Here is a 21,193-nt window from a genome sequence, read left to right as displayed (position 1 = left end):
CCACTGGCCTTTAACAATTTTCTGGTAAGCAGAAATGAGCAGGATACCAGTCACAAATCGTATGTATGTGACATGGTAGTTTTGCATGTCCCCTTTCTCTGATAATCAATAGTTATTGTGCTTAGATCCTCGGAAAAAAATCTCTGTTTGAAATTTACTAATTGAAGGGGGGGCTCTGAGGTCAAGTTCAGTTTTGTGAAACTAATTTTCCAATAGATGGCAGCAAGTCTCTATAAACCTCATGATAACACAGGGTAGGTTGTCATTGTGTTTTATACAATTTTAGAGCCAAGTTTGGATCCTGCCAGCTAATATTAGGGAAAAAGTCAACCAAGAGAAGCGTGTAACTTTAACTTGCTTTCTTTTGTGAGTTATTTTCATATCTTTATCATTTTTTGGTGTGTTGTTTTAAATGACTAAGTACATTGTTTCTCATGGGAGTGGAATTCTTAGAGAGTTAGGGCTAGTCTTTTTTCAAGTTAGGACATTAAGTTACTCGTCTTAATTTTAGGACTGGCCATACATTTTGATATCTCTTGGGACTAGTCTTAAAGGGAATGGTCCTGACTCTTTGCGGGATCGACCCCTGATGTGATATAATTGTAAGTGTATTTCCTATATGGACACCTTTTTAAAGTATTGTAAGTTTATCTAATCTTTTTATAGTAGTGCTTTTCCATAACTTTTTAAATTTCGGGGTTTGTGGTTTTAACTATTGGCTGGTCCATTTTGTGGTTTATATTTGTAGAAATCATTTATGCTCGTGTTTTTTTTTGCTCTTGTTTGCAGCTATTTTTAATGTGTACAGCGCCTTGGGGTCCAGTCATGGATGTAAGGCGCTTTATAAGCGTTGTTTATTATTATTATTATTATTATTATTAACCACTCTGTCTGTTATAGCGAGGTAAAAATGATTGTATGCTTGATTTTAGGACCGGGTGGATGCCACTTGAGCGCCATTATGATTCATGATGACTCGTACAAGGAACCCGAGCTAACCAAAGATGACCAAGAGGAGGAATCCAACATCAAACAAAAGGTAATCCAAGGAGAAAGATGAAAACATTTGTTGCAAACTCTATTTGTCGAAGCCTTTTAGGGAAAACTCATTTTTAAACTAGTTTTTCTTGTTCGTATCAAAAAGAGAAGGGGTTCGCACTGGTGTTTGATTGGCAGCATATTGCGCCACAGCACCTTATTAACCATTACATGGTGCTATGTAAAAGGAGTGGGTGTCATAATTAAAAACGTATTTCCACATACCTTGCAGGAAAATACTGTTATGTAAAAAAGCACCTTGAGCGTCAGGAAGTGGCAGATGCGTGCTATATAAGAAGCCACTATTATTATTAACATTTCTTTCCCTGTCTCCCCTGCCAGTTGGCCGATACCTTAGTGCCTTTGGATAGAACACTGAATCTAAAACAGATTAAGATTGCTGGCTGGTCATCAAACCTGCTGGTCAACCCATCTGGAGAAGTAAGATCACAAACTTATACTCTTCTTAATTTAAATTGAGCATTGTGACCAAGCTGTCAGGGCCCAACATGGCTCTGCTTACTGTCAAACTCTGACCATTTGCCGCTTACTTGTAAGCGCTGATTTTTTGTGCTAGCTGTGTAAGCGAAGAATGCCTAGCAATGTGGAGTAGGCAAGTACACAAGCCCAAAATTCCTGCTAACCAATGAAATAAGCTTGACAATAGCACAGAGTTCCCTGCTTCTGCAAATGCCGATTATATGAACTTTGGTCCAAGTTTGATGGATTTAAGTTCCAGCCAGGGCCCAATATTATAGAGTTGCTTCATAGGCCTATTTTGTGCTTCCTGCTTGAGATTCCATTTCATAGCGCTGCTAACCTTAAGCACACGGAAAGGTGGCTAAACATTCCAATGCTTACTGTATGAAAATGAAGGACATAACAATGCAAACCCATGTTGAAAGCGCGAGCCTGCTGCCTAGTTTGCTTGCTCAGCTGTGAAATATGATTACACTTTATAAGCAAATTTTTCTTGCATAGTTAGCACTAAAATAAGGGGTTAGCGTTGTGTTACCGGTTCAAATAACTTCACTTACATGTATGAGGCATCCTTGGTTTCATTGCCGGGAAAGACATCATAACAAAATAAGAAAGATAATGTTTGATTTGGTAAATTTCTGAAATCGATTTTTGTTACTTGTATTTACATGTACTTTTCTGTAGAATGGTGACATGTCACACTGGAACTTCTCTGGTGACTGGCTCATTAATGATGGAGGTGACGAAACAGAAAAAAGTAAATAGCTATTTAATCTTCTTACAACTACTAACGCATCTTTTTATAAAAAAAATTACCAACAGGTTCAGGTCCAAGACAAGAACTGTTTCAAGAACTTCTGATTATTTAGACTTCAGGTTGTTAAATTAAGATTGAGACTAGCTGAGACAATTAATATTATGCATACCACCGGAAAAAGGTGGTAAAGGGAGGAAAAAAATGACCCAGTAGGGTGTCATGGCTGAGTGGTTAAGAGCATCCAATTCTGGTAGTTAAGTCATCAGAGTCTGATATAGAAAGGTTTGCGGTAAACACCATGTAATGACTATCTCTAATGAGTTGGGGTGGTTTCAACTTGACGTTTTGATCAGTATGCTCAAATCAGTATGCTCTGATGGTCTTCTGGAGAAGTTCTCCAGAAGACGATCAGAGTATACTGATCGAAACGTCGAGTTGAAATCAACAGTTCTTTTCAGAACCACCCCAACTCATTAGAGATAGTGATTACATGGTGTTACCGCAAACCTTTCTATATTGTATTTCCACCATGCAAAGTTTCAAATCCTACACATCAGAGTGTGCTTTTGAATCCCGATCGTGACATGTGTGTCCTTGTGCAAGATGCTTTACTATAATTGCTTCTCTCCACCAAGGGATTTAAAATGGTACCTGTGACGGGTAGAGGTTGATATTACGTTTAAAAAAGCCAGCTTAGTGCACTGATACGGTTATTGTACAATGCGCTATAAGAACTAGTTATTATTATTATTAGTTCACATGACCTCATCACACCATAAATCTCACTTGTGCCATTTTAGAGTGAGACAACCTGTGTGTCTGCCATGCAGTATTTATTGTTGGCGACCCATAGGGCCTACACTTGCTTTGGTGAGATAGCTTTATAGCTTTCTCCACATCCCGCAACACTTTGTAACTCCTTGCCTGGTGCATGTTTCTTTCCATCCTACAACCAATTCAACAGAGGAGTCAATTCCTATCTTTATTCTCCCCTGAGTTATTTTCACCTCTTATATTTTGTCTCCTTGAAGCCATCCCTTTACCAAGAGTAGCTTTTAGACTTGTTTGGGTGGGGTGAACTTGATTCAAAAAGAGATTGGAATCTACATAACAGAGCTTCAAGTGTGATGACTGATGAAAGATTAGTTGTTTGTTGTTTGTTTTAAGAGATGTTAAATTGCCTCATTGCTAGTCCGAATGGTCTAGTTGGTTATATACTATTCTAGAATTGCAAAGGTTGTGGGTTTGAATCCCACCCGAGTTATTATGCCTGTGATTTTTTTTTTACAGAACTCGGGAAAGTACTGAGTATACAGTGCTAGCACACATCGGTGTTTGGTTAGACCAAAATTAAATATGTTGTTTGTTTGTTTGTTTATTTGTTTGACAGTGTTTATATCCTCCTTCATGGAGTGTTCCAAGAACCAGGAGGTAGACTTGTCACAAGTCTTCTCAGCCAAGCATTTGGACTCGAGCCCAGAAATACAGGTGTGTTGGTCAAGTATTTTTATACAATGCCGTATATGTGGTTGAAGGTGTACCCCCAAATATTCAAATACTTTAACGCACTCGTTTCCTCTTGTTTAAATGTGTCAACTTTTTTCAAAATGGCTTTAATTAAAGGTCTATTTGGTTGGTAAAAGACAGTTTGCACAAAATAACTATATTTTCTCATCTTCATTTTCCTCTCCAAGGTATCGGAGTCCTTTCACGAAGGCATGAATCGTGGCGGTTTCTACTCGATGACTGCTTCCTTACTCACGCACGACGGTAGCGTGGTCCAAACACAGACCACTGGGGAACAAGGAACAATCCAGACCCGTGATTGGATCAAAGTTTGCTTCACTTTCAAGGACTATGGGCCGGGGGTTCGCTCTGTTTCCATAGAGACAACAGGTAGTGTTATCATCTCGACCCGCCTTAAAGGCACAGGACACTATTGGAATTACTCAAAATAATGATTAGCATAAAAACTTACTTGGTAACAAGCAATGGAGAGCTGTTAATAGCATAGAACATTGTAAGAAACGGCTCCCTTTGAAGTAACTTAGTTTTTGAGAAGGAGGTAATTTCTCACTTAAATAAAAACGGAACTCAGCAGAAGCCTGTTGTTCTGAAAGTACACAAATTTGTGCAACAGTAGTGTTTTTTTCTTTCACTATTCTCTTGCAACTTCGATGACCAAACTACCAGGTGCCTTTAGACAGTTACTTGAGAAAAACAATTGTAAACAGGAATGCTATTTATAATGTGTTTGTTTATCAATTAAATTTAATTTTACTATTTTTACACTTTTTGTAATTATCGATCAACAAATTTAGCCCCGACCTCAAGGTTTTTAACAACTTAGCTACACTGCTGCTGTTGACAGCCTACATCAATGACAACACTTTTTACAACATTTGTGGGAGGTTGCTTTGCAACAAAGGTTGCAACAAAGCAACTATACAAAACCAAGCTCCTGTATGATGATGTCACATGGCTTTTCCTGAAAGCAAAACAAAACTTAGTGCATTTTCCATGAGCATCTTGTAATCGCTGGAGTCAAACGGTTCATGGTGGAGTTTTCACAACTTGTATCTACTCTCTTTGTACTTCTCTATCCACAGCCCGAGATGACAAGTACTGGGTCGGTCATTTTGGCTCCTGCTGCTCAGCGGCCTGCATTCGGGTCAAGAGTGAGGTCACCCCAGCCTCTGGAGACGGTTACAGTGACATCCAGGTGACCAACACTGTCAACTTCACCACACAGTTAGGCAAGATGGTACACAGTCTGTATGATGCCTATGATGACGAGCTTAAGGAAATGCAAGAGCTGATCGGTAGGCTGTATTTATGTATGTTTTGGTAACACCATGTGTATATTAATTTTGGTTTTACCCATATACACCGATGTGTGTTAACACTGTATACTTAGTACTTTCCCGAGCTCTGTGAAAAAGAATCACAGGCATATTACTCGGGTGGGATTCAAACCCATGACCCCTTGCAGTTCTAAAGCAGTGTCTACCAACTAGACCAGAGATTGCCCCATAGGAGGCAGTTCGAATCCTATGTTTTTGCAGCGGGTATCGCAACGATTTAATTGATGGAAATTTTCATTGGGGATACAGTATACTAGTTTGGGTTTTACCCAAAACTTATGTATACTTGGTAGATAATGTTCTTTTTAGAACTTATCTTGCAAAGTATTCTACTAACGCAGAGAGGCTTCTCTACAATCGCGGAGTAGATTTATCAGAATTCGGGAGACCTCTCAGTTCTGAGAAGAACTGTCCCACTTATTAACTACTACCTGGGCGGAAGGTAGGAAGTAGTCCGGGACTTCTACTTTCGCTTAACCAGTGGACCAAGGGGACTTTTCATTATTAACCTCACTACCACAGAGTGAGTTCGTAAGAAAAAATGGAGGCTATAGTTTTATGCAACTGTTGAGATGAATTCCTTGATTTTCCCCCATGAATACATAAGTGGTAATTCTCATTGCAAATCAAGATTTTAACAATTTGCTAAAGTTGAATAAATCGTCTTGTCCAAATTCCAGACGCAAAGGAAGATACAAAAGCATTCCATGCTAATCAACACACTTCCGAAAAGTCCAAAACCCACAAAAGACCAACACAGGGCAGGATTAAACGCAAGAAACGCGAGCTGCGGATCTTTGTCTCAAGTACCTTCAGAGATTTCACAGAGGAGAGGGAGGTAATAAAGCCAACCACTGTACAGTTCACAAGAGTTCTGTATACGACTCTCTTAATACTTATGCATGACGTCATAATTCTTACCCAAAATGAGGCAATGGGCGCACGTCCCCCATCACTTGCAGTGGCTGCGCCCATCGCCTCGTTTTGGATTAGCATTGTGACGTACCTCATGCATAAATATTAAGAAAGGCGTATAAAATGAGTCCTGCACATCTTAACATGACAAGCATCTGTGAATAAACCGAATGTTAGAGTAATAGTAACGATCACGGAGGTCAATGGGTCATCTGTTGTGAGTTAAACCGGCTGTGGGCTTTTATATTCTGTCCACACACTGTGTTAAAAGATAAACCCGAAGCGGTCTAAAGCTGAACCTCCCAGCTCGACAGTCTAAATTTCACAGGTTGAACCTCATTCGGTCAAACTTTAGAGCTGTTCAGACACACAGAGTTAAACTCGATCAGTTGAACCATGACTTACACTGACTTATGTACTGTGTCTGAATGACCTCATAATGAATAAATCTTTAAATCTACTCTTCTAGGTTCTGATCAAGAAGGCCTTCCGTGAGTTAAACCGGATTTGCTTGGATCGTGGAGTGTTCTTCACGTATGTTGACCTGCGTTGGGGTATAACCGAATCACAGACATGTGATGGGGAAACAATCTCAATATGCCTGCGTGAGGTAAGGACAATCGTTGCCGCTATTCTGTTCTAAAATAATTATTAGCATAAAACCTTACTTGGTAACAAGTAATGGGGAGAAGTTGATAGTATCAAACATTGTGAGAAAGTGATGTAGTTTTCGAGAAAGAAGTAATTATCCACAAATTTGATTTAAAGACCTCAGATTTAGAATTTGAGGTCTCGAAATCAAGCATCTTAAAGCACACAACTTCGTGTGACAAGGGTGTTTCTTCTTTCATTATTTTCTCGCAACTTCGACGACCAATTGAGCTCAAATTTTCACAGGTTGGTTATTTTATGCATATGTTGAGATATACAAAGTGAGTTGACAATTACCAATAGTGTCCACTGTCTTTTAATCTTCGACAGTCTTGATATCAGTTGTTAATGTGTTTGTGGTAGAATTTGTTTTTTTTAATTTTACATTTTTAATATTAAAAAAGGTAAAGGAAAGGCGCAGGAATCAAAACTTAAAATTGGGACAGATGGTTTAGGATAAATGGAATAAGAATGTTGGACTTTTAAATTTTTGTGGTGAAATTCCCTGTTGTATTGATAACAATTGATGAAGATGCTCGTTACACAGAACGATGGGACTATTTTCCCTTGATTCAAATCTAGCGTTTGTTATCAATGATTTTAAATTGAGGGACATAGAAAGCTATTTCGTAAGATGGCTGGTTATCAAGTCAATAAATAACTGTATACAGATGGCTGTTTGATAGTTAAGTGTGCTTGTAATTTTGTATTTTCTGAGTTATATTTAGTTTTGGTTTTTGTAATGAAGCTATTGTCTTTTGCTTTTAAACTTTTAATGTTCCTATTGTATATTTATTTTCCTGTGCTTTTATATTTTTATTGTAAATCTGTTTACAATTCAGCCTGCTGGCTGCGACAAGCAGATGTTTTTTATAAACCAGTAAAAATAATAATTAAGGACACATATTCTCCTTTACCTTCAGATTGAGAAATGCCGCCCATATTTCATCTGTCTTATGGGTGACCGCTACGGCTGGAGTCAAACTGAGAAGAAACCGGATGAGCTACTCAATAAGAGTTTCAACTATGCAGTGGAGAAATTTGACAGCTTGAAGTGGGTTGATCAATATCGCTATGAAACCAGCGTTACTAAGGTACGTCATAAGAAAGAAATAACAGAGTGGCAACGATTTCTTAACCATTCGTTTAAAACCTTGCAGGGTCGTGGCCGTGCGATAAGGGCCTCTATGTATCCGAAAACAACCAGTTGTAAATAGCTTAAGCTGGTCATTATCAGCCGTTTAAACAACCCCACGTGACACGATCTCCACCAACAGAAATAGCGAAACTGTCTGGGGGTATTTATGAATATTCATTTAATGCCATCCTATTTTTAAGAAGTGGCTTATTATTGCTTGGGGGCAATCACAAGTATGAACGTTAGAATTTATATTAATAAAATCTTTATTTTTTATTCCCTCCTGCGATTAGCTTGAGATCCTGCATGGTGCTTTGAATGAAGAGGAAAAGGCTTGTCAGGGTCGTAAATTCTTCTACCTCCGTGAGCCGCGCATCAAGAGAGAAGATCTGCCACCTTCTGACAACGAGCCCGAGAATAAAGGAGAAGAGGGTGCATCAAAGGAAGCAAAAGTAAGTCGTCCTGGTGAAGATTAAGTGTGTGTATAGTCAATAGGGGAATCCCAAAGATAAAGAAAAAAATAAGACTAAAAAAAGATTTGGCTCTAACTGAAGTGAGTAGAATTGATTTTTATGCATATGAAGAGGTCTCATTCAAGGAAGAAAAAGTAAGTTGTCCTTGTGTAGACATCTTACAAGAAACAAAGATAAAAAAATAATTATTCAGATGAGAGCAGAATCCTGAGACAAGGAAAACAAATTAGTTTGGCTCTAACTGAAATCAGTAGAACTGATTTTTGATGTAAATAACTAGCTCAAACAGTGGCTTTATTGGATCAAAAATAGCATGTCATTGGCTGATAGTTCTGTTTCTCATCTCATGGCGGATTGGACTCAAGTTCTGATGGCTGAATCATCAGAGTGTGGGTTTGATTCCTGGTCATGACACTTGAGCAAGGCAGTTTAACCATAAATGCTTTTTTGAATGCTGGTGAATAAATATGTATATAAATATTATATATAAATCCCTCGGTGTTAATTTAAGCTGCTCTGGTTTGTATACGCCTCTCTTAATATTTATGCATGACGTCGCAGTTCTAATCTGAAACGAGGCCACAGGCGCAGCCACTGCAAGTGGCTGGTACTGGTGGTGGCGTGACGTGCGCCTATGGCCTCATTATGGGTAAGAATTGTGGCGTCATGCATGATATTAAGAGAGGTGTATGCTCCCCAGAGAGTTGAGAATGATTCAGGAATGGTCTGATTAGTTTGTGCTATGAACAGGGATAATAATGTTGTAAAGCACCTTGATTTAGCTATGAGGATATGTGCGTTATACAACGACAACGGTTGCCATTGTTTCAAGTTTGATTTGGTATAATCAGTCTTTCTTAAATGTTCTGCTCTTGAAGGAACAACCCAGCAAACAAGGTTTTCTACGTCTATTGGCTGCCATGGCAAACAGTAAAGCCAAACAGGACAACAAGAAAGAAGAGGGCGGCAAGAAAGAAGAGGGCGGCAAGAAAGAAGAGGGCGGCAAGAAAGAAGAAAACAGCAAGAAAGAAGAGGGCGGCAAGAAAGAAGAAAAGAAGAAAGGCGAGACTCAGTGGCATTTTGATAAGCAGATATCCTTGAAAGATTACGTCCAATCGTCCGCTGTGAATCTACGACGCTTTGAAACAGCCGAAGAAGTTTGTGAACTCATTAAGAAGGTCAGTATTTCTTGCCTCTAAGATCCCAGAAATATTTGCTCAAAATTTTCAGCGATATTTCAACAAAGCAACCACCCTTTGAAATGAAATTCACACATGTTAGTTTTTATTGTATACATCTACATAGTATTAAAACAATCAAACGGTTCAATAAACCACAGGTATACTTTGCTTTTAAAGCCATTGGACACATTCTTTAAACAGTATTGTCCAAGTCCCACACTTCGTGTATCACAACTTATATATAAAATAACAGACCTGTGAAAATTTAGGTTCAATTGGTCATCGGAGTCCTGAGAAAATAACGAGAAAAACCAGACCTTGTTTCCGCACACTTCGCCGTGTCATGACATGTGTTCGAAAATAATCTGTAGTTCTTGATATCGAGAATTGATATTGTTTTAATGTTTTTTAAAAAAGTAATGAATGTAATGGAATAATATGTCAAGAGAAGTCTTTCATCATTACCTTCTGTAAACCCTGTAAGTTATTTGTAAATCTGTGAACTTTGAATTTTTTCTGTACCGAAAGTGATCAATGGCTTTTAAGAGAATTTGGTAAAAAGAACATTACAGAATTGGTTCTTCCTAACAAAACAGTTGCTGGCAGTGTAAGCACTTAATGTAATCCACCACATTTCTGATATCAATCGGCCATCTGGGTCATGAGAAAAACGTGAAAAACCGATAACGCATTTTGTTTGACATTGGTTAAAAAAAATATATGAATAAAACACTCACTGAGCGATAAACTCACTGAGCGATCAGACAGAAATATTTGAGTGGAAGTTTTCTACTATCATCATTATTAAACCATGTATTTTTTATGTAAATCTGTCATCTTAGATAAGTTTTTTTCTTACCAATTCTGTAATGATCCTTAAAAAAGAGCTAAGGTTTATTTCGTTTGAGTTTCTGATGTACTCATAAATGTAACAGCAACTCTAATTCTAATCATCGTATTATTTCCCCAACTGTCAGGACCTCATTTGGTGCTTCGATGAAGACTTCCCACCTGGCACGGAGCTCACTGCGCTACAGCGTGAGCATGAAGCTCACTTAGCCTTCGCCGACCCAAGGCGTAGAATTTACATCGGTGGCAAGGCCTACATCAAGCAAATCAATGAGTTCCTAGAAAGGACTGGCCAGGAGGAGAAAGGGGAGGAGTCCGGTAACACGCCCTTGGTGATTCTGGGAGAATCCGGCTCAGGGAAATCTGCTTTGGTCGCCAATTGGAGTCAGGGATACCAGGAGAAGAACCCGAACATATTTCTGTTCATTCATTTTATCGGTAGTTCATCCGAGAGCGCGTCTCATCTGAATCTGCTGAGACGGTAGGTTAAGAATGTCGTAGCTGGGTCTAAGGTAACTTATTTTAAAGGAATGACACGAGTTGGGTTTTTTGAAGGGCACAGTCGTACCAGTCTCTATGAGATTGAATGGCTTCTGACTGGCACACCCAAACATAGATAATAACAAATATTGAGGTGAATAACTAATGTGTCTAAGACGCTTGCTGAAAATAGTGATAAGGCTGGTTTATAGGCGGTCGCGCGATGGTAATCTTGACGCGGAATCTTAAAAAACACAGTTTATAGTCATCACTGAGGCCTATAAACTTGTGTTTTTTATGATTGCAGCGTCAAGATTTCCATCACACATCTATTTGCGCGATTGCGCGTCCAACTATAAACCGGCCTTAAGACTATGATGCTAATCATGATGGGAATGGTGGTCCAAAGTTTTGGGCTAATGAGAAAGACCTATCGCCGAGGGATATGGTAAAAAGATATTTTGTCCTGCGATACCAGGTTTATACAGAGTGAGTAGATTACCCAGTGATGTATTTTTCTTATTGTAGGTTGTATGAAGAGATGAAACAGTTCTTTGGCTTCGATATGGCCGTGCCCTCATCCCAGCGGAATCTGGTCTTGGAGCTATCCACGTGGCTGCAGATGGCAGCAAACCAGGCTAAAGTGGTCTTAGTCCTAGATGCCCTTAACCAGCTGGACAGCGGCTCAGGCTTAGGTATGTCATGCACTCTCTGTTTAAATTCTAGAGCAATGCTCAAACTAGAAGCAAAACTGATGATGATTTTGTTTAAATTAACCAATACTCTCGAAGATGATCGTTAAGCAAATTAGAAACAATTTTGGAAGCATGTTGACACTTGTGTCCTTAAGCAAGGCACTTAGCCATTATTGCTTCATTCTTGGATGGGACATAAAGCTGTTGTTTTGTTGTGTTGAAATCTTCTTTTTTGTCTTCATCATATTATTATTAATATTATTAATAATTCATAAATACCCCAGAAAGTTTCGCTATAGGGTGGAGAGCATGTCACGTGGGGGTGTTTAAACAACTGATAAATAAAGACATATAGCTTGAGCTGTTTAAGACCGCCTGGCTTTGCATGTTGGGCATGCAAGCTAATTTACGCCAGTTTACTTGCGGGGAACATAATTTATTGCCATTAGTACCAGCGCAAAATCTATTTGTACACGCGAGCAAACACAACCCAATGCACATTTTTTAAAAGTTTGCCAACAGATTGTATGTAATTGCAATTTTTTTTCTCATTTTTTACTAAAGGACATTTATGAATGGGAATAGAAGAATAGAGTAGTGACTCTTTCTTAAACTGCTGCTTTAAACCTTGCAGGATCATGACGGTGGGATAAAGGCCCTTACCTTCGGCTCGCGGCCTTTACATGTATCTCACGGCCATTTCCCTGCAAAGTTTAAAACAGCACTTTAAAGCCATTATACACTATCGGTAAACAGTATTGTCCAAGTCCCACACTTCGTGTATCACAACTTATATATAAAATAACAAACCTGTGAAAATTTAGGCTCAATCGGTCATCGGAGTCGGGAGAAAATAATGGGAAAACCCACCCTTGTTTCCGCACGTTTCGCCGTGTCATGACATGTGTTTAAAATAAATCCGTAATTCTCGCTATCGAGAATTGATATTGTTTTAATGTTTTCTCAAAAAGTAAAGCATTTCATGAAATAATATTTCAAGAGAAGTCTTTCACCATTACCTTCTGTAAATCCTGTAAATTATTTGTAAATCTGTGAACTTTTTTCTTTTTTTCTGTACCGAAAGTGTATAATGGCTTTAAGAACTAGTCGTCACTCTTTTATCACTTGTTTCCTGTAAAACTTTTTTGAATTTTTCTCAGGTGATGAACAAGATTTGAAGTGGATTCCAAAGCGTTTACCCAAGAATGTGTTTATGGTTCTCTCTACACTTCCAGGAAGGGTGAGTCTGGAATAATAATTTATGTATCATAGCAAACTTTCTTCACATTCATACTTCAAATAAATATCATATACAAAAACACCTAAAGAGTTTTCTTCAGGTTTCTAAGCACTGGTTCTTTTCACCAGCTTACATTAGAAATAAAAAATTTGGTTGCCTGAGGAACTGAGCTCTATCTACTTGAAATTCGCATGAGCCCAACGCCAGGAGCCAAAAGATAGATTTGTTACATCATTGATATACCCCGGGCCCAATTTCATGGAGCTGCCTAAGCACAATTTTGCTTAGGCAAAAAAAATCATTGCTTAGTAAAATCAGAATACCAGCTAAGACTCCACTCAATTGTTATGCTAGTAAACAAGCAGCTAAATACCAGTCACAAGCAATGTATGTGGCATGAAATTTTTGCCAGTAACATGTGTAAAATAAGCAAGCTATTTTCATTAAGCAGCACTATGAAACTGGCCCCTGGTCATGTGTATACACAGTACCTTCCCAAGTTCTGTGAACAAAACCCACAGGCAAATCACTCAGGTGGGATTCAAACCCACAACCTTTGCATTGCTATAGTGGATGTCCTACCACTAAACCGTCAAGCTAAACCTGTGGCTAGAGGCAGTTTGAATCTTACACAAAGACATACTTCCTAATAATTTTGTATACTCTGTATCTTTTTTATTTGACGAAGGATGTGTACATAAGCAAGAGTTATATTTGTCAGAACTTCAGTATTTGGAGCTCTTTAATCTTTGCTTAATATACATCGGTGTAAGGGTGGAGCAAAATAATTGTAGTCCTAATTTCTTTGGCTCTGTGTACTTTATCTTTTTATTTGACGAAGGCAATGGAAGCAGTGACACTGGCTGGTTGGCCGACATTCCAAGTTCATCCTCTAGACATGAATGAGAAGTCTGAGATTGTGACAGGATACATGGATCTTTACGGCAAGACGCTGAACGACGAACAACGAGCATTGATTATTAATGCTAAGCAAACCAATAATCCATTGTATCTCAAAGCTCTTCTAGATGAGGTAGGGTTTGCTACATCTCATCTTATTGATTTAGGGAATAAAAGGCTAGCGACGAGTTCTTTTGCGGCCGTTTAAAACAGGCAGGGGTCATTGATGTGTGATAAATGTCACAGTTAACCCCGTGCAACCATGACGAGAAAGACAGTTTGCTAACTCTGGAATGAAAGTCTCTTCGACACAATATTATATTTACAATTATTTTACATTTATTTACAACAACTGGGGACACTGCCCCATTTCTAGAATCTGTACACTGAATATCTATATATCTTGGATTCGCCTGAAATTAACAAATGAACTCAAAACACTTCGTCTCGATCTTCTCAAATAAAACTTATCCTTAAATCAACAATGTGTTGAAAATACTAGAAACTAAAGGGTGAGTCTCCTTAGACTATAATCGATATTATATATATTCAAAATCAAGGCGCTTTAACAATCTCTCTTACTTCTGCAACGTTTGCTTTTTGCGCCTTAATAACACCACTCTACTCTGTAGTCAATTAAATGTCTCAAAATCAAGTCAATCAAAAGTTAATCAAATTTACACTTAAACAAAAGTGACCCTCCGGTCTGGCGTCCTGCCTCGATTCAATCTCAACTCCGATTTAAACTCTTACTTCAACCCTGACTTCAACTCTAACTTAAACTCTTACTTCAACTCTTACTTCAACTCTTGACTTCAACTCCAATTTAAACTCTTACTTCAAATCTTGACTCCAACTCCAAATTCAACTCCAAACAAAAGTGTTCAAATTATTGGGTAAATAAAATGGCCCACCGTGAAAATGTCCAAAGGCTTAAATGTCCTCCGGTAACACTGCAGCGTCTCGCTCCACTCTTCCATTTTATGTAGGCACGTATCATGCACGGACTCTCCGGCCTTCCTCTTGGTCCGCCTCAGACCTTCAATTAACGCTTCTCACTCTATGAGAGTATAGTCCCTTGAACTTCTAGGAGAGGGTTAGATTCCCACATCAACATCATGGCCATCTATAAAATAGTTATTGAAACAAATACAATAATGCCTGATGCTCTCCTTCATTTTGATAAATACACATGTACTTCTCAAATCCTTTCTTTGTCTGATTCCTTCGTTCAAAAAATAGTGAACTACAAATTCAGAGTGTTCAAAATACAAAGCTATTCAAATCCAATGCTCCATTAATACAGCATGAAATACACTTTTCCAAAAACATTTAGTTTCAAGAAGTCTCCTTAATTAGAATCAATATCCTCAAAAGACAATAAGCAAATTTTCAACTTACGATTTTCTCCTTGCTTCCAAACTTAAACTGCCGATCTCTGCCGCCTCAGTTCTTTGCCAATCAATTGCTTAAAATAACAGCCTGATAATCTGTTTCTGGTTTAGCATTTATATTGCAGCAAAACAATAACCTCAAAGGTTATAATTGTAGCGCGACACTGTTGAGATATAGGCACTTCCAAATACCTATTCAAATTCTCTCTATCTTTCTCTCACTCAAAATTTCATGATCCTTCTTCCATAAGAACCTATGTGAGACTACTGCCACTCCCTAAAATCTTGCATACCACGACTTCATGCAAAGTAGCTCAATCCTTCAATGCACAACAATACCTAATTATTCACACCAACCTGTGTGACCAGACAAGTACAAAGGAAAGTGAAGGCACTGACCTCCGCACTTCTATTTATAAACCAAGTTACAAAATTAGCATAATAACAAGAGTTCACAACCTTTGGGGAGAAAAATGCATATTCATTAGTGGATCTGCCCCTGTAAACTTAAACATACATATTCATTAGTATATCTGCTCCTGCAAAATAAACACCATACATTAGAATGGGGGGTAATTCTGACAATAAAGGCCCGAGCCGAAGGCGACGGCCTTTATCACACAGCAACGACCCTGCAAGGTTTTAAATGGCCGTTAAAGAATGAGTCACTACTCTTTTATTCCCATTCATAAATGCCTTTTTGGTTAAAAGCAAAATAAAGTAAGAAACTCTGTAAAAGTTATCCGTTTCTGACGTGCTTGAGCTCTGTATGTACATGTCAACGTCCGTGTGTTGCATTGTTATGACTGAGCCGCCTATTTCCGACAGTTTCCGGTTCCGTTCGTGCGCTTGTCTTGGTGCAACACGTTCACACACAGCGCGGCCAACTTACCAACAGCGCCCGCATCGCCCGTTATAAGAAACGTCTTGCACCAAGACTAGCGTGGAGTATCCACTCACAACCGCCTATAAACACTCGTCATTATCAAAGGTTTAAGCACCCCCATTTTAGTGTATGCAAATGTAAAGCGCATCAAGATGTTATAGTGAACTGCGCTATACGAGAACTAGTTATTATGATTACTATTATTTTGCCTCCAGGTTCGTATCTATGGAAGTTTCTTCCAGTTGACCACAGCTATCAAGCAGTACCTAGCAGCAGACAGTCCAGGGGAACTCTTTGTCAAGATCCTGGAACGATTTGAAGATGATTTCGAGCAGGGACTTGTGGACAGGTTGGTGTGATAGTTATAACCATTCAGTAAGCCAGACATGGCAGTAGAATTTAAGACACAGGACACTATTGGCTTTTGTCAAAGACCAGTCTTCTCACTTCGTGCATCTCAACATATAATGAAAGAAAAACACCCTTGTCGCACGAAGTTGTGTGCATCCAGATGCTTGATTTCGAGACCTCAAATTCTAAATCTGAGGTCTCGAAATCAAATTCGTGGAAATAAATTCTTTCTCGAAAACTACCTCACTTCAGAGGGAGCCGTTTCTCACAATTTTTTATACTATCAACCTCTCCCCATTGCTTGTTACCAAGTAAGATTTTATGCTAACAATTATTTTGAGTAATTACCAATAGTATCCACTGCCTTTAAAGATTGTACTCATCAGGCTTTGTACTTTCTAGTCAGGGCAAGGAAATTTTTTTCCGCAAAAGAATTGTTCAAGGGGTACCAAGGCAATGACCAAGTGCCTGAAGGACTCCAATGCCTTATGTGACGTGATTGTTGTAAATGTGGCCCAGTTGTGAAGAGGAAGGAACAATAATATTCCATTGATCATGTGCCATCATATGATCAGATACCTAAAGATAGGTGATTGAAAGCAATTTTCAAAACTATTTTTGAAGGGTGTATTTCTGACAACCACTGCAACTGGCTGCATCAAAGACCTCTTCTCTGACTACTTTGAATTATTGTTATTTTATTATATATTTCTGATAATGAAACCCTTAGGATGCCTCACAAATGAACTTAATCACTGTAGCTCGCAAGCCTGAAGAAACATAAAAGATGCTTTTTATGTGAACCAGAAACACAGGGGATAATACCTACTCCTCCACAATGTTCTGGGTTCTTTTATGGAACTACCAATCTTTGTACATGGGACCTACAGCTTAAAGGCAGTGGACACTATTGGTAATTACTCAAAATAATTATCATCATAAAACTTTACTTGGTAACGAGTAATGGGGAGAGGTTGAAGTAATTTTCCACGAATTTGATTTCGAGACCTCAAGATTAGAATTTGAGGTCTCGAAATCAAGCAAAAGAAAGCACACAACTTTGTGTGCCAAGGGTGTTTTTTTCTTTCATTATTATCTCACAAACTCGACGACCGATTGAGCTCAAATTTTCACAGGTTTGTTATTTTATGCATATGTTGAGATACACCAACTGTGAAGACTAGTCTTTGACAATTACCAAACGTGTCCACTGTCTTTAATGACCAGCCGCAGAACAATTATGGTAAAGGATATCGAACCCGGAACCGGGACCCACACTCTGCTGATCAGAAACACCAGATCATGAGTCCGCCACTCTCAATTAGCAGCCCGGCCACGACACCCCAAAATTGAGGTCACATTCAAGTCGACAGTACCCTATTTCCATTCCTTTTTCTAGACCTGGTCTTGTCCGAGATGCGACCGTGGCCCTATGGTGTTCTCGTCGAGGAATGAGTGAGCAAGAACTGCTTCAGTTCCTGAAGGTTCGTAGCACAAAGCAGACTTTATGTAACGTTTTAGTTTTTTGTTGTTGTAAATTTAAATGCCCAAATACAAACAGTATCAAAGCACAGATTGTGCTTTTTTCAAACGTGAACAAAAAATAAGAAACTACATAGGTCGATAAACAACACATTTTGCTTGATCGAATCACATATGTCTTTTCAGATGTCAGTTTAGTTACTGGGAACTTTAGCGTCAGGAGTGTCACTTTGTGACACACATGTCGTAGAAAAATTTAGTTGCTGTGGCGCAATATGCTGCCAATCCAGCCAGGAACACCGGGGCGAACCCTTTCTCTTTTCGATAAGTGCACTGGGTTCTTTTACATGCGTTTACACAACACATGGGACCAACGGCTTTACGTCCCATCCGGAGGACGATGTGTCTTGCTCAAACCCACACTCTGCTGATCAGAAACACCAGAGTTTGAATTTCGTGCTCTTAACCGCTCGGCCACGACACTCCCAGTATTTGTAGGGACATAGTTATTTTGTTGCTTGTTTCCTTTTGCTTGTAGTTTATGTGTTACTATTATTATTGCGTATCTTGTTGTACAAATTTGTTTCATGCACTTTTATTTGTTTACGGTGATCTTGGTGAAATAAATAAAAGTAATCATAATACTACTTTAGATTCCTAGCAGAGTATGGTCTCCGTTCTACTTGTCTCTGGAGGAGAATCTTGTCAACCGGAACGGGATCCTCAACTTCTTCCACGATCACCTGCGCCAGGCCGTTGAGCGTAAATACCTGTCCACACCTGAGCTCAAGAGAGAGGGTTTCTTAGCCTTGGCCAACTGGTTCAACACCCAGGATATTGACGACAGATATGTAAGTGTTCATAATGTTCCTAGTTTTTATTGGTTATGTATTTTTTATTTGTTGATGAGAGATTGCCTAACATCGCCAGACGGCTACTTCAAAGTTGAGGGCTATACAATAACTTATATGTGCTGTCAACTCAAATCAACCACCATCAGGGGCACCAGGGGCAAGTTGCCACCTTCATTTTATATTTGAGATATTATCAAGACATTTATATAATGAATAGGGTAGGTAGCCTTAGCTTTCGATCCAAATCGGACCTTCTTCAGAGACATGTTTTATATCAAGACATTTATATATGTGGTTTTCATTGGCTTTTGTTTTCTTTCAGGTGGATGAGGTACCTTACTGTCTCGCTAGAGCCAAGGAGTTTGAGCGTCTTCGAGCAACCATACTCAATACGGCTGTCTTTGAGCGCCTCATGAATACTGAAGATGGCAAGTTCCAGCTCAACAAATCTTGGCAACTTGTAAGTTTTCTCAGGAACTTGGGTATAATTTGTTTTTATCCTCACAATGTTTATTTTCTTGAGTTCTGTGAACAAAAATCACAGGCAAATTACTCCGGTGGAATTCGAACCCACAACTGATGCTTTGCCACTAGCCTAGCCTTTTGGCTGAGTTATAGCTCATGCTAACTCAGTGGTCTAGTGTTAAGACATTTGCTCTAGCAATGCAAAGGGTGTGCATTCGAATCCAACCTGAATCAGATCTGCTTGTGGGTTTTGAACTTGGGAAAGTACAGAGTTTACCGTTCTTAATACAGAGAGGTGCAATGGTAAAAGCAAATTGTTTTCTTTATCCCTGATAAAAAAGTAAAATCTATTAACAAAACTTGGGCGCTAAAATTTTTTTATCAGCAAAAGTTGTTTGCTAGGAAATACCTCACAGGCTGCACTGTATAAAGCCTTTGCCATCAAGAGGACTATCTAGGTCGTAAAGTGTTTTTATGAAGTGTCAGTGGCACGGTTTGTGGTCATACATGTTGTTAAATATCTAAAGACAGTGTTTTTACCTCATTCATTTAAAGTTAAAGAAATATATATATGAAAACTTCACTCAAAAAAGATGTGGCGGTTTAGATCCCCAGGCCGCGCCTAGAACCCAAGCCCCTAGACCTTGTTTTATGTGAAAGGGAATGCATCGCACGAAGCAGAGCACATTAGAGTGTGCACCATGGTTAGCAAAAGGTTGACTATTTTGGTTTGAACCCGGACTGGTCAAACATTTGGTTGACTACTGTGATCGACCATTTGGAACGAGCCTCAGGACCATGGTTCCTAACATGGTCCGGGTAGCCTGTTCCATGGTAGCATATGTAAAGTAGGGAAACCCTTTGACAATATAGCAAAAAGGGGGAAGACAATGATGTTGAATACTGATGGTTGACTAGACAACCAAACGAGTTGTTAGAGTGAGTGCATCACTCCGCATGTACGTTGCTGGTCACCCAGGTCGAAATTCCAGTTAAACCTAGTTAAACTGGGTTTAACTGGAACTAGTTGAAACCAGAAGATAAACTAGTTAAACACAGTTAAAACCAATTGGTTTAATATGGAAAATGGACAGAGACCAACTGGTTTATAATTTCAACCCAGTTCAACACAGTTACACCTAGTCCCACCAGTTGGTTAATATGGAAAACGGACGAGTTTGATCACTATCCAGTTGAACCAGTTGACCCCAGTTAACTAGGTTCAACTGGAATTTTGACCTGGGCAATAGTCAACCAAACTTGCTCACTCAACTGTACTCTAAGCTACCAGTCCAGACAAAAAAATGCGCTTGTGTTGTAGGACTGTCATCATGCTCAGGAGATTTCAAGGAACTCCTGAAGAACTGCAAAAAGTCACTGAGGAAGCTGACAAAGTGGCTCATAGAACCTTATTTCAAATTGATTGTCGACGTGAATTGTAGAAGTTATCAGTGATGTCTTGTTGCTCTTTTCACCTACAGCTTGGTGGTTACGCAGAGGTTGAGAATGCTTATCTTAGAATCTTGTTAAAGTCTGGAGAATCTGGATCTAAAGATAGCTTGATCCGAGGAATGGCTGGATTTTTCACCCAACTTGGTCTTCTCAAGGGTGCAAGGTCAGTATTAGTCCCAACATCTGACGTCATACTTTTAAGCAAGGGGCTTGTGTGAATAACACCAGATATCTGCTTTTAGAGCCTGGCAGTTTCCTGCCTGATAAACCTTTGACCTCGCAACCCATTTTAAATTGTGTGTACACACACGTGCGTTTCCCCCAATCCTTTGAACTGTTAGTACATCACTTTTAGTCAGGGGCCAAGTTTCATAAAGCTGTTGAGCAAAGAATACTGCTTGACAAATTTCTTTGCTATGAAAAAAATTGAGAGGACACCAGCCACAACATTGCAAAGTTAATGTAATTTTGGCAGGTAACCTGTTTCTGCTAAGCACTGTGCTTAGCAGGTTTTGTGCTTATTACCAGGCTTTATGAAATTGGGCCCTGGTAGTTGCATGTATTTGTTTATCCTATTAAACTACTGGTGTTCGGTTTGCGAGACCAGCACTTGTCTTTATAATAGATATGTTGAATTCAAATCTATTA

The 21,193-nt window shown here is 39.0% G+C and overlaps 1 protein-coding gene across 2 annotated transcripts in view; it reads left to right on the top strand.

Moving 5' to 3' along the window:
- LOC139934036 (uncharacterized) overlaps window positions 1-21,193 on the top strand; it is a 39,099-nt gene that overhangs the window by 10,962 nt on the left and 6,944 nt on the right. For both annotated transcript variants that reach the window (XM_071928318.1, XM_071928311.1), the window contains exons 9-28: window positions 933-1,039; window positions 1,381-1,479; window positions 2,203-2,275; window positions 3,666-3,763; window positions 3,970-4,171; window positions 4,885-5,097; window positions 5,820-5,977; window positions 6,524-6,664; window positions 7,629-7,799; window positions 8,137-8,295; window positions 9,195-9,494; window positions 10,475-10,827; window positions 11,355-11,521; window positions 12,682-12,761; window positions 13,603-13,794; window positions 16,157-16,290; window positions 17,692-17,776; window positions 18,428-18,625; window positions 18,951-19,088; window positions 20,575-20,708. In XM_071928318.1, the coding sequence (XP_071784419.1) occupies window positions 933-1,039; window positions 1,381-1,479; window positions 2,203-2,275; window positions 3,666-3,763; window positions 3,970-4,171; window positions 4,885-5,097; window positions 5,820-5,977; window positions 6,524-6,664; window positions 7,629-7,799; window positions 8,137-8,295; window positions 9,195-9,494; window positions 10,475-10,827; window positions 11,355-11,521; window positions 12,682-12,761; window positions 13,603-13,794; window positions 16,157-16,290; window positions 17,692-17,776; window positions 18,428-18,625; window positions 18,951-19,088; window positions 20,575-20,708 (3,202 nt within the window). The remainder of the gene's footprint in view (window positions 1-932; window positions 1,040-1,380; window positions 1,480-2,202; window positions 2,276-3,665; window positions 3,764-3,969; window positions 4,172-4,884; window positions 5,098-5,819; window positions 5,978-6,523; window positions 6,665-7,628; window positions 7,800-8,136; window positions 8,296-9,194; window positions 9,495-10,474; window positions 10,828-11,354; window positions 11,522-12,681; window positions 12,762-13,602; window positions 13,795-16,156; window positions 16,291-17,691; window positions 17,777-18,427; window positions 18,626-18,950; window positions 19,089-20,574; window positions 20,709-21,193) is intronic.

This window comes from Asterias amurensis, chromosome 1 (assembly GCF_032118995.1).
Source record: "Asterias amurensis chromosome 1, ASM3211899v1".
NCBI classification, from domain to species: Eukaryota; Metazoa; Echinodermata; class Asteroidea; order Forcipulatida; family Asteriidae; genus Asterias; species Asterias amurensis.
This window is presented reverse-complemented; position numbering and strand designations above follow the sequence as displayed.